Below are 13,468 nucleotides of genomic sequence, written 5' to 3'. Positions count from 1 at the left end.
GGAAAAACAGGCACAATGGAAAAAACGGAGCAAAAAACAGGAAAATTACAGAAAACGGGCACAATACAACACGGACAGAAGTGGAACCAGCAGAAGAGCAAGGCTCTCTCACTGGGTCACCCGTGATGAGGCGTAGGCAGGAGTCTGTGGGTGGAGGAGGGCTTTGAACACCTACCCACTAAGCATTGCACAGTGCACAGAGCAGTGGCACTTAACAGCGGAGCTGCAGGGGGAGAGAGCAGGTCCCTGACCAGGTGGTCAAAGGTCTTGCTTGTGCTCCCTCGCAGCCGCTGCCATTAAGTAGGGAAGGGGGAGAGAGGCGCAGCTGGGGGGTGGGAGCAGGAAGCAGCAGGGGGGATGAGCCACGGGCAACAGCTGCTGGAAAGGGAAAAACGGGCAGAAAAACAATGAGATTCAAGGCAAAAAGGGCTAAAAGACAGGAAAAACAGGCACAATGGAAAAAACTGAAAACAGAGCACAAGACAGGAAAGAGAGGAAAATGACAGAAAACGGCACAATACAACACGGACAGAAGTGGATTCTGGGAATTGAAGTCCCAAACTTTCATGGACCATCTGGCTTCCAGAGTTTAACCGGAAGCTGGCTGAAGCCCAAGCCAGCGTACCCTCACCGAATCTGGCCTGGTGATGCGCATCAAAGGACCACAGGAGAAAAAAGGCCTGTAAAGGTTTTTAAGTCCGGACACAGGAAAGGTGACCGGGACTGACCGCAAGAGTCAAGACACCCACCTTTAACTCCGAGCTGGCCGGGATCTCTGGTTCATTCCGCTGGAAAGCTCCGGAGGTCTGAGTTCCATAAGTTTGACCGGGGGCTCGTCTCAAGGCAAGTCGGCGAACTCTCATCGAATCTGGACTGGCTGAGAGCCTCGAGGGACCCCCGGGAAGAAAAGCTCCAGAAACGTTTCTAAGTCAGAAGATAAAAATTTTGGGCCCGATTCACAGAACTAACCTAAGACAAAATCCTAAACTTACTACCATTTTGGTATTCACAGAAGGCACTTGGGGCCAGATTCACAGAACTAATTTAAGACCAAATCCTAAACTTACTACTTTTGGTATTCACAGAAGGCATTTAGTAGTAGTAAAGTTAGGATTTTGTCTTAAGTCTGTCCTTAGTCTGTCCTTAGTCTGTCCTAAGTCTGTCCTAAGTCTGTCTTAAGTCTGTCTTAAGTCTGTCTTAAGTCTGTCTTAAGTCTGTCTTAAGTCTGTCTTAAGTCTGTCCTAAGTCTGTCTTAAGTTTGTCTTGACTATCTTAAGACTGTCTTAAGTCTGTTTTAAGTCAAACTTAAGACAAAATCCTAACTTTCCTACTACTAAATGTCTTCTGTGAATACCAAAAGTAGTAGGGCAGATTTGAGACAGACTTGAGACAGACTTGAGACAGACTTGAGACAGACTTAAGACCAAATCCTAACTTTACTACTACTAAATGCTTTCTGTGAATACCAAAAGTAGTACGTTTAGGATTTTGTCTCAAGTTAGTTCTGTGAATCGGGCCCATACTCATTTCGGTATTCACAGAAGTCATTTAGGAGTCCTAAAGTTAGGAGTTCTAACTTTACTACTCCTAAACTGAGAAAAATCCTAACTTTAAGACTTTTGGTATTCCCAGAAGGCATTCAGGAGTCCTAAAGTTAGGAGTCCTAACTTTAGGAGTCCTTTTCTCAGTTTAGGAGTAGTAAAGTTAGGAGTCCTAACTTTTAGATTCCTAAATGCTTTCTGTCAATACCGAAAGTCTTACAGTTACGATTTTTCTCAGTTTAGGAGAAAGAGACCGAAGGTTTGTCTAGTGGAAATTTGGACTCATTTTAAGGTAGTACAGAGGGTTAAAAAGCTTGCTGCGAAGAACGTGTACTATGCAGTTAACAAAGTGCATATACAGAGCTCCTTTTGTTACTTGTCATTCATAAGTGAAAATCCTAATATAGAACATTGAGCTATTGACTGTCATCAAAGAGCTTAATGCAAACTGGAAGGTATATGTGAGAGCTAAATGTTTTTTTTGCCCAGTCTTTCATTATCCTAACCTTGCCAAACGTGTTTGTTGGGGGTAGGAAACGATTTTTATTATTAAAGAGAACCCCTAACAATGATGTTATGTTTTAAATTCTGAATTTGTTCTTTTCCAGAATAAGGACTCTTAAACTATATTGCCTACCAGTATCGATGACATGTCACTCCTACACTACACCTTGTAGTCCTGTCTGATTTAACATTTCCTATGCACTGATTTAAAAACATATGATTGTCTCTGTGCAATGTGTGTGTAAAGTGTGCTGACACCTTACACTGGTATGAGTGGTGCTTTAAAACTAAATGAATCTGAGAGACAGTGGTTATGGAGACTTGAGGGGCACTGCTAAAGGGTGCTAGTGAGGGAATCCGTGGCAGAGGTGGTCATTGGGGGGTGCCAACAAACATTGTCGCACAGGGTGCCAGCAATGTTAAAGCCGGCCTGTCCCTGGCAGGACAGGGCAAAGGTAGTCAGATAGTCCCATCCTATTGAGAAGTTCTATTACTATTATTATTACATTATTATTTCATATTGAGTTTATGGAAGTTAGGCAGTAAAAGTAAATTGCAGTGTTGGCATCGCTATATTTTTTTTGTAACTGCTATCACTCTATACAAACAAGTAGCATGGCTAATGTTCAGTTTAAGGAGAGAGGTAGTTTGAGTAATTAGTTTGAACATAATAATAATAAGAAAAGAAGGTAAATGGGTTTCTAGCTGAGGTAATTGTACCAGCATCTTTCAGATGTATGCAGGTGAGCGGGAAGAGAGGTGGAGATAATCCAGTTGATAGTGTATGTGAAATGTACTAAGTCAAGAAAAAGTTTCACCTGTTGCATTTTTGTATCCCCATCCAGCTGTACGCGTCAACAACGGTCAACCTCACAGAGTGCACTCAGTGTGAAACAAAAGATGGCCTTGACATGGAATGTAACATTGTGATTCTGCCGTTGCCTGTGTCCTCAGTGAGGAGCAGAGAAAAGCCCTGGAGTGTGGTAAGAATCTGATGTTATTCATTGTGGTTAAGATGAAGGTTTTGTTTCCCTGTCCTAGTGTTTCTTCAGAAATGGAACTAGAAAAGACTGAAATATGAGGGACAACTAACAGAACTGGAGACACTTGGGGGCATATTATCAAGAAACAGCGTTAAAATTATCGCCGCTTTAGCGGCAGGAAACTGCCTATAAAGCGACGATAATGGGCTTGATAATATGCCCTTGTGAATTCCCATAGAAGCTCATGTTCTGGTGTGAACATGGGCTTCTATTGGAATTCTCAAGGGCATATTTTCAAGCCCCTTATCACCGCTTTAGTGGCAGTTTCCTGCAGCTAAAGCGTGATAATTTTAACACTGTTCTTGATAATATGCCCCTTAGCACGGGGATGTAACACAGAAACAGCCAAGAGGAGAGTGTCAGAATAGCAAAGGCTGTAAGACCCACAAGAGCCATCCATGGGGCATATTATCAAGAACGGTGTTAAAATTATCGCTGCTTTAGCGGCAGGAAACTGCCTCTAAAGCGGCGATAATGGGCTTGATAATATGCCATTGTGAATTCCCATAGAAGCTCATGTTCTGGTGTGAACATGGGCTTCTATTGGAATTCTCAAGGGCATATTATCAAGCCCCTTATCGCCGCTTTATTAACTTTGTGGCGTTTTATTATTATTGGATGTAGTAAGGATGTATTATGATTGTAATGTATCTTATACATTTGCACTGTTATCTGTATTTATCTTGTTTTTAATTACTATACTGTGCACTTTTATGATTCATCGAACCGAAATAGAGTTCTGACTGACAATGCTTTTCATATCAAAATTAATAAATTTATATACATATATATATATATATATATATATTTAAGCAGTACACATGGACTAAAATCATGCAATGGGTGCACAGTGTTATGGATTCGTGCAAATGGAACATGACACTTTATAACGCTCGCGTTACAACGCGTGTCATAACAACTCATTTTTTACATCGCTAAATCCATTACAACACATGTCATTACAACGCATAATCATTACAACGCAATTACTGTTCTAACTCCGCTGGGGCGTTACTTTGGGGAATGCGTTGTAATGGAATATGCGATGTAATGGCATGCATTGTAATGGTTTTCGCGTTGTAAAACATTAGTTGTAATGATGCACGTTGTAACACGTGCGTTGTAAACAATATGTTCGAGGCATATGAGCTGCAGATTGCATACTGTGCATAGATGGCCACCTAGTGTTGGGCCCGGATGTTTGCATTTTTTTTTTCTTGTAGAAAGTCTTTGGAAGTCACGAGATAGGTGACACCTCCTTTGGGTGATACTGCGCATGGGCTTTGGCTCCATCCCCAGATTGTTTTTTTCCGCCACCGGGCTTGGATGTGGTTCCCCGCTCCTTGTTGGAACCGATTCCCGTCGGCGCGCAATCCTCACCAGCTTCAAGAAACTACTCTCAAAAACGTTTTCCAGTCAACACTACTCTTCAAGACCAAGAACATCAATTCTGGTCGTCGACTACGGCCTTCGTGCCCAACTAGGCCTAGACTCCAGCTAATGGAAAGGACGCCATTTAAAAAGTGTTCTCAATGTGGGTCGAAGTTTCCCCACACCGACCTCCACGAGGTCTGTAACCTCTGCCTCTCTCCAGAGCACGAGGCCAAGGACTGTTCAGCCTGTGCCTCCTTCCGCTCCAAAAAGACTATCTGGGACCGGAGAGCCAGAAGAACAATGGCTCGAACTTCAGCATCGATTCCGGACGATATCTTCTAGGAAGGCGTCGACGTCCCAGAACAGCATGTCATCTACAGCAACTCAGAGGCAGAAGATTCTGATGTCGAGGACGTGACTCCAGCGCAGCGGGTCGTAAGTAAGACCGTCGACCCCGACCCTCCCTCGACACACACAATTTTTTTTTTCTAACAGGCGTAACCCAAATTTGTTTGCCAGATATCTCTGTTTTTCTGTGGGTCGAACTTTTTCCTTGGAACTGTTTGGAGTAACAACAAGAGATTGATATACAAAAACATAGAAATAATAATGACCACCTTTTAGGGTTTGCCCCCCCTTTTTTGATTATGCTATACTTGGTCTGTTCTTTAACTTGTCCCTGTTCTTTTTCTCCCTAGTCTGTCTTCCCACACTTTTTTGACTCATTCCATTCATTAGGATAAGGGAACATTTTTGGGTTACGCCTGTTAGAAAATTGAACAAAAACTTTTTTCTTTCATGTATATATTTTTTTGTTGTTTAAAGTCTCTTTATTGTATTATATGTGATTGTACTATTTTGTTTAGTGCCATTTCCCTTTGTTTTCCACAAAATGGTTTTAGCTATGATTGTGTTATGTATGTAGTACTCATGTTGTCTATTTTGTCTATACTGTATATTTTTTATGTTATATTTATATTTATATTTATATATGTTTCACGTTGTTTTCAGCCCTGACGAAGCTCCCGGGGTGGGAGCGAAACGCGTTGGCTGTCTTGTGCACTTCTGAGACCAATAAAAGAAATTTTGATACAACTAGATGCCTCTGCAAATTACTTTCTAACTGGTGCTGCCTCCACGTTTCTTCAGATCATTTCCATATGGTCACACTTCAGCAAGTCCTTCTGCTCCTGCTGCAGAACGACTTTCTTGTCACACTAGATCTCAAAGACGCCTACTTTCACATCCCAATTCACCAGGCGCACAGAAAGTATCTAAGGTTTGTGCTAGAAGGACAGCACTACCAATTCAAAGTACTCCCATTCGGAGTAACAACAGCGCCAAGAGTGTTCACCAAATGTCTGGCAGTGGTAGCAGCACACTTAAGAAGGCAGCAAATCCACATCTTTCCATATCCAGCAGACTCAATCAATCAATCAATCACAGCATTTATATAGCGCACTACTCACCCGGAGGGTCTCAAGGCGCTCGGGGAGGGGGGGGGGGGTCCGCTACTGCTCAAACAGCCAGGTCTTGAGCTGCTTCCTGAAGGCGAGGTGGTCTTGGGTCAGGCGGAGGTGGGTCGGGAGGGAGTTCCAAGTCTTGGCGGCCAGGTAGGAGAAAGACCTTCCTCCTGTGGTGGCTCTTCGGATCCGGGGGACGGCGGTGAGGGCGTGGCTGGTCGATCGAAGGTGGCGTGTGGGAGCGTAGAAGTTGAGGCGGCTGTTGAGGTATGCTGGTCCTTGGTTGTGCAGGGCTTTGTGTGCGTGGGACAGGAGACGGAAGGTGATTCTCTTGTTGACCGGGAGCCAGTGCAGGTCTCTCAGGTGTCCGGAGATGTGGCTGCGACGGGGGATGTCCAGGATGAGTCGTGCTGAGGCGTTCTGGATCAGCTGGAGTCTCTTCTGGAGTTTGGCGGTGGTTCCGGCATAGAGGGAGTTGCCGTAGTCCAGACGGCTGGTGACGAGGGCCTGGGTGACCGTCTTCCTGGTCTCGGTGAGGATCCACCGGAAGATCTTACGTAGCATGCGCAGGATGTTGAAGCAGGACGAGGAGATGGCGTTGACTTGTCTGGTCATGGAGAGGGAGGAGTCCAGGATGAAGCCCAGGTTGCGTGCGTGGTCTGTCGGTTTGGGTGCGGTGCCCAGGGCGGGGGGCACCAGGAGTCGTCCCAGGCGGAGGGCGAGGAGCCCAGGATGAGGACTTCTGTCTTGTCTGAGTTCAGTTTCAGGCGGCTGGTCATCATCCACTCAGCTACGTCTTTCATCCCTTTGTGTAGGTTGGCTCTGGCGGTGGCGGGGTCGTTGGTAAGAGAGAGGATCAGCTGGGTGTCGTCGGCGTAGGAGATGATGTTGAGGTTGTGTTGGCGTGCGATGTCTCCGAGGGGGCTCATGTAGACGTTGAAGAGGGTTGGGCTGAGCGAGGAGCCTTGAGGAACGCCGCAGATGACTTCGGTGGCTTCTGATCTGAACGGGGGGAGGCGGACTCTCTGTGTCCTTCCGGCGAGGAACGAGGTGCTCCATTCCATTGCCTTCTCCTGGATTCCGACGTTGCTGAGGCGTTGTACTAGGGTACGGTGGCAGACAGTGTCGAAGGCCGCGGAGAGGTCTAGGAGGATGAGGGCCGCTGTTTCTCCGTTGTCGAGCAGGTCTCGGATGTCATCGGTAGCTGCGATCGGGGCGGTCTCTGTGCTGTGGTTGGCCCGGAAGCCAGACTGCGAGAGGTCGAGGGATCCATTCGTCTCGAGGAAGGCGGCCAGCTGCTTGTTGACGGTCTTCTCGATGACTTTAGCTGGAAACGGGAGCAGTGAGATGGGGCGGTAGTTCTTGAGGTCGGTGGGGTCGGCTGATGGCTTCTTTAGTAGAGCGCTGAGTTTGGCGTGCTTCCAGCTCTCCGGGAAGGTGGCGGTGTCGAAGGAGGTGTTGATGATGTCTCGACGACTGGCTCATAAAAGCACAGTCGTACAAGCAGTGTGTACAACACACTCACAATACAATAATGTTACTTCACAACTTAGGCTTCACAGTAAATTACGCCAAGTCACATCTGCTACCATCGCACACACAACAGTACCCAGGAGCTACAATCAACACTCAACTAACACTGGCTTATCCCTCTCTAGCAAGGATAACAAGTGTGCAAACGCTCCTAACAAAATTCAAATCACAACACTCACTTCCAGCTCGAGTGTTTATGCAACTCATAGGGATGATGGTATCTTGCATATTTATAGTACCTCACAAAAGACTGCAAATGCGACCACTTCAAGAATGTCTAGCACGTCAATGGAACCAGGCAAAGGGTCAGTTAACCGACCTAGTGTTGGTAGACAGTCGGACTCATCGCTCTCTGCAATGGTGGAACACCAAAAACCTGTCAAAAGGCTGACTATTCCTAGAGCCAGTTCCACAGATAATACTAACAGCAGACGCATCGCTCTCCGGCTGGGGAGCCCACCTACTGCATCACACCATGCAGGGAAAGTGGACACCAATGCAAAAACTACTTCACAACAACCATCTGGAGTTGTTAGCTGTGTTTCTAGCTCTAAAAGCATTCCAAAAACAAATCGCAAACAAGACTGTCTTAGTCTGCACAGACAATATGACAGTCATGTATTACATAAACAAGCAAGGAGGAACACACTCTCTGCAGCTCTCTCAACTAGCTCAGCAGATATGGAGGTGGGCTATACCTCAGAACATCTTCTTAATAGCCCAACACGTCCCAGGGGTTCAAAACACCATTGCAGAGCTGCTAAGTCTGCAGACTCAGTAGATGCACGAGTGGGAACTTCATCGACAAGTTCTTCATCCGTTCTTTCAAATGTGGGGACAACCTCAGATAGACCTCTTCGCCACCCACGACAGCGCAAAATGCCCACACTTCGCCGCCAGATACCCACACTCATTGGCCAAAGGCAATGCGATATGGATGAACTGGTAAGAACTATTTGCGTATGCTTTTCCTCTTCTACTAATGATTCCTTTACTAGTACGCAAGATGCAACAACGCTCGCTAACACTTATACTAGTAGCTCCAACGTGGGCCAGACAACCGTGGTACACCACACTGCTACAGCTATCTGTGGTACCACATCAAAAACTAAACCTATCTCCACATCTTTTAACTCAGAACTATGGAGAGATCAGACACTCGGACCCAGCTCAGCTCAACCTTGCGATCTGGCTCCTGAAGTCATAGAGTTTGGTTATCTTTATTATTTTTAAAAGAGCATTCTCTTGTAAATGGGAGGATATTGTTATTTCTAACTGTGAGGCTGGGCTGTTTAAGATACTTTTATCCCCCAATTTCACCCTTACAGGCGCCTTGATTTACCGCCCCCTGGCCCCGCCAGTTCTTGGGCTTCATCTCTTCCAGAGCATTTAGCTCCTCTACTACTGACGGCGACTAACTTTTTAATTGTCGGTGATCTCAATGTTCATTTTAATGATATAACCTGCCTTATCAGCACTAATTTACTGTCTGATCTAGCAGCCATGAATATTACCCTGCACAACTCGGGCCTCACTCATAAGGCGGGTAATTTGCTCGACCCAATTTTATCCAATCTGGATGCAGTATTATGTAAGCCCCCCTTACCTGTCCCGTGGTCTGACCACTTTGTTGTAGAATTCTCCATTGCGATTGACCAATCTCTTAACCACCTTGCAACAGCTCCTTAACCTAGAATGACCCGCAATTGGAAGAATCTGGATTCCAACAAATTTAATTCCTTTTTGTTAGACTCTATGCCCCTTACCGAGGTCAGTAGCACTGATCAAGTGGACGTTATTCACCACTGGCTTACGTCTGCTGCTAATATTTGTCTTCCACTTCGAAAGCAGACATTTAATATACATCACCACCCTGCGCCATGGTTCAATGACCATCTAAAAAAAGAAAAAAACAGCTGTACACATCTCGAGCGGAAGTGGCGCTCTGAGTACGATCCTCATGTTAAATTACAATATAAAGCTGCTTTAACAAAATATCATACCCTCTGCAAGATAGCCAGAACTGAATATGTTAACTCATTTATTTTAAATGCTCAAAATCGTCCTAAAGCCTTGTTTAAGGTGGTGCAGGAAATCTCTGGTGCCACTAGTCAACCCAAGGCCCCGTGCTTGGATAAAGCACAATGTGACTCCTTAGCAGACTTTTTTATTTCCAAAATCGAGAATATATATGCTGACTTTGGCTCCCCTAACGCCCCCTCAGTCTCCCCTGAACCTATCACATCTACTACTCCATGCGTCATTCAGTCGACAGAATCGGAGATTACTGCCTGGGACCCTTTGACCCCTTCTACATTACATGACATAGTTAAAAGTATCAAATCCGGTTCCCCTCTGGATCCCTTCCCTCCCCAGATTCTGGTAACCCTGAACTCCTCTTCTCTGAAGCTCATCATGGAGTTACTGAATACGTCACTCAGGGAGGCCATGGTCCCCAATTCGTGGAAACACGCAATGGTCATACCGTTGCTGAAAAAGGCCAATGCAGATCCAAATAACCCCGCCAACTTCCGTCCAATTTCGCTTCTTCCAGTTTATTCTAAGATTCTGGAAAAGCATGTAAATAAACAACTCACCAGCTATATTGAATCTCATAATATTCTACATTATTCACAATCTGGTTTTCGCTCAGGCTTTTCTACGGAATCCACACTTCTGGGAGTCTCTGAAACCATTCGCCATCTGGTGGACAGAGGGGAGACCGTGGCACTTATTCTATCAGATTTAAGTGCCGCATTTGATACGGTCTCCCACCCCATTCTGGTTAACATTCTAAAGACGTCTGGCATCACTCATTCTGCCCATAGATGGCTTACCAGTTTCTTGTCCGACCGGACGTTTCAAGTCTTCTCGGCTACCTCTGCGTCCAAAATCCACAAATCTGCATACGGTGTTCCTCAAGGTTCCATCTTGAGCCCCCTTCTCTTTAATTTGTACGTCAGACCCTTGGCTGCTATTGCGGAGCAAGCGGGGCTCTCCATATATTCATATGCAGATGATACACAGATCATTTTCTCACTCTCCACCAGCCATCACTCCACTACATCCTCCCTCTGCTATGGTCTCAACAACATTGCCTCCTGGATGCATGACAACAAGTTAAAATTGAACGGAGGGAAAACTGAACTTCTCCTATTTGGCAATAATCCCGCCTTATGGGGACCCTCTCATTGGCCTGCTCAAATGGGCACCCCTCCTAACCCTTCGAAAACAGCTCGCAACTTGGGGATAATTTTTGATGACCAGTTGTCCATGAGGCAACATGCCGTTAGAGTCTCTTCCATTTGTATAACCATTCTCAAATGGTTGAAAAAAATTACATGGATGCTTCCTTTGGACACCCAGAAAACCGTAGTCCAGGCGCTAATAGCATCTCGCCTGGACTATGGTAATGTTCTTATTCTGGGAGCGGGCAAAGAGGTAATCCGTAAATTACAAACGGTCCAGAACATGGCAGTCCGTCTGCTGTGTAAACTACCCTACAAGTCCTCCACGTCCCTGTACCGCCGTAGCCTCCACTGGCTATGCATTGACAGTCACTGTAAATTTAAGGCTCTTTGTCTTATACATAAAATTAATACTGGCAAGGCCCCTCAATATCTAGATCTTTAATTCATCCGTACCTTCCCTCCCACACTCTTCGTTCATTCAATCAATACAAACTCCAGATTCCTAGGACGAGGAGAGCCAGAATGGGTGGTCGATCTTTTGCTTTTCTGGCACCATCCCTGTGGAACTCTCTCCCTCTATCTATTCGGATTAAACCCAATTATCTAAAGTTCCGCAGAGATGTAAAAACTTGGCTATTCAATCAATAATCTTTTGCGGCAGGCACACCTCCCTTGTTGGTTAGCGCCGGGAAACCTCCGGGTAGCTGCGCGCTCTATAAAATTAAATATAAATAAATAAATAAAATCTTAAACTCCCTCAAGAGTGCATGGATGTTATCAAGGAAGCACGGCGTCCCACCACTAGAGCATGTTATGCTGCTAAGTGGAAACGTTTTGTAATATACTGTCAAAACAACAACATAAATCCCCTAGATGTGTCCATCCAACACATTATAGGCTATTTACTACACATTCAAAAGTGTAATTTAGCCTACACATCTATCAGGTTGCACCTAGCTGCCATTGCAGCTTACTTACAAAATAGAGAACATCTGTCTCTTTTTAGAGTACCAGCCATTAAAGCTTTCATGGAAGTGCTCAAAAGAATAATACCTCCAAGAATACCATCTTCACCTGTGTGGAACTTAAACATAGTGCTCACACGTCTCATGGGACCTCCATTTGAACCTTTACATAAATGCGAATTGCAATTTCTCACTTGGAAAGTGGCTTTCCTAGTAGCCATTACTTCTCTAAGAAGAGTTAGTGAAATGCAAGCATTTACCATTATAGAACCTTTTCTGCACATGCATCACAATAAGGTTGTTCTTCGTACAAAATCTAAATTCCTTGCAAAAGTCATTTCGCCATTCCATCTAAACCAATCTGTGGAACTGCCAGTTTTCTTCTCGCAGCCACAAACAGTAGCAGAAAGGGCTCTGCACACCTTAGATGTCAAAAGAGCATTACTGTACTACATAGAGAGAACACAAAGCTTTAGGAAAACAAAATAGCTTTTTGTATATTTTTCACCACTGCATAAAGGCAACCCAATATCAAAATCAGGTATTGCCAGGTCGATCGTCAAGTGTATCCAAATATGTTATCATAAAGCTAAGCGTACACTAACAATTCCTCCCAAAGCCCATTCTACAAGGAAAATAAGGGCTTCCATGGCATTCTTAGGGAACATTCCCTTAGAAGACATCTGCAAAGCAGCTACATGGTCTACACCACACACATTCACAAAACACTATTGTGTAGATGTGCAAACAAAACAACAAGCCACTGTAGGCCAAGCTGTACTTAAAACACTATTTCAAAGAACTGCAACTGAAAGGGGTGGTCGCCGCTAAGGTGGGTACTGCTATACAATCTATGCACAGTGTGCAATCTGCAGTTCATATGCCTAAAACGGAAAATGCTACTTACCAGTATGCATCTGTTCTTGGCATGTAGAGCTGCAGAGTTGCACACGCCCACCCACCTCCCCGGCTACCTTTGTCTGTTCCAGTGTTATCATCATTAGATACAAACATACATGGTCATCACTATCTCTTAGCTCCATCACTACCCTAATGGCCAAAAACAATCTGGCAATGGAGCCGATGCCCATGCGCAGTATCACCCAAAGGAGGAGTCACCTATCTCGTGACTTCCAAAGACTTTCTACAAGAAAAACAAACTGCAAACATCCGGGCCCAACACTAGGTGGCCATCTATGCACAGTGTGCAACTGTGCAGCTCTACTTGCCAAGAACAGATGCATACTGGTAAGTAGCATTTTCCTTCACATGCAAATGGTGCACAAACGGTGATCACTGTGGTAAATAAAATATTACCCTGTCGGAATTTCTATACTTAAACAAAAGGTCATGCATATAATGAGAGGCAGAGTCCGTGGTGTCCGATTCAAAAGGGCTTTATTTCAGTAACTCGAGTTAAGGGAGAATCGGGTTCCGTCACCACTAAGGTTCAGGAAGGGTCTTCTGAACTTTATTCACAGAGTACATTATTTATACATTAAACATACATTGCATTGCATAGAGAAGGCGGAGCGCTCCAGGCGGAGCAAGAGAAAGAGAGAGATAAGAGCACATGGGCGTGCAAGAGGGCGTGTAAGGAGGCGTTCACTTGAGGAGTCATAGGTGAGTCATAGGTGGGTGGATACATGGAGGGGGTCTGCGCTGTCAGCTGGGACCTTTACCCTACTTGTGCGCGCAACTTGGTCATGACGTACAATTAACGTGTAACTGGGGGAAGCTGGGGGGAGCTGACTTTCGGTCTAGTAGAGAAGCCTTGAGTGTCGGGACGACCTGCACGTTTGGTGTTATCTGATATCTTGAGTTTGGAGGATGTATTGTCTGAAGTAAAGGTCG

At 45.1% G+C, this 13,468-nt stretch overlaps 1 protein-coding gene across 1 annotated transcript in view; it reads left to right on the top strand.

The window, feature by feature from the left end:
• Window positions 1-13,468, top strand: part of LOC147683273 (uncharacterized) — a 1,451,334-nt gene that overhangs the window by 849,656 nt on the left and 588,210 nt on the right. The window contains exon 14 of the mRNA XM_086943731.1: window positions 2,891-3,028. Coding sequence (XP_086799857.1) covers window positions 2,891-3,028 — 138 coding nt within the window. The remainder of the gene's footprint in view (window positions 1-2,890; window positions 3,029-13,468) is intronic.

Source organism: Lissotriton vulgaris, chromosome 11 (assembly GCF_964263255.1).
Source record: "Lissotriton vulgaris chromosome 11, aLisVul1.2, whole genome shotgun sequence".
Taxonomy (NCBI): Eukaryota; Metazoa; Chordata; class Amphibia; order Caudata; family Salamandridae; genus Lissotriton; species Lissotriton vulgaris.
This window is presented reverse-complemented; position numbering and strand designations above follow the sequence as displayed.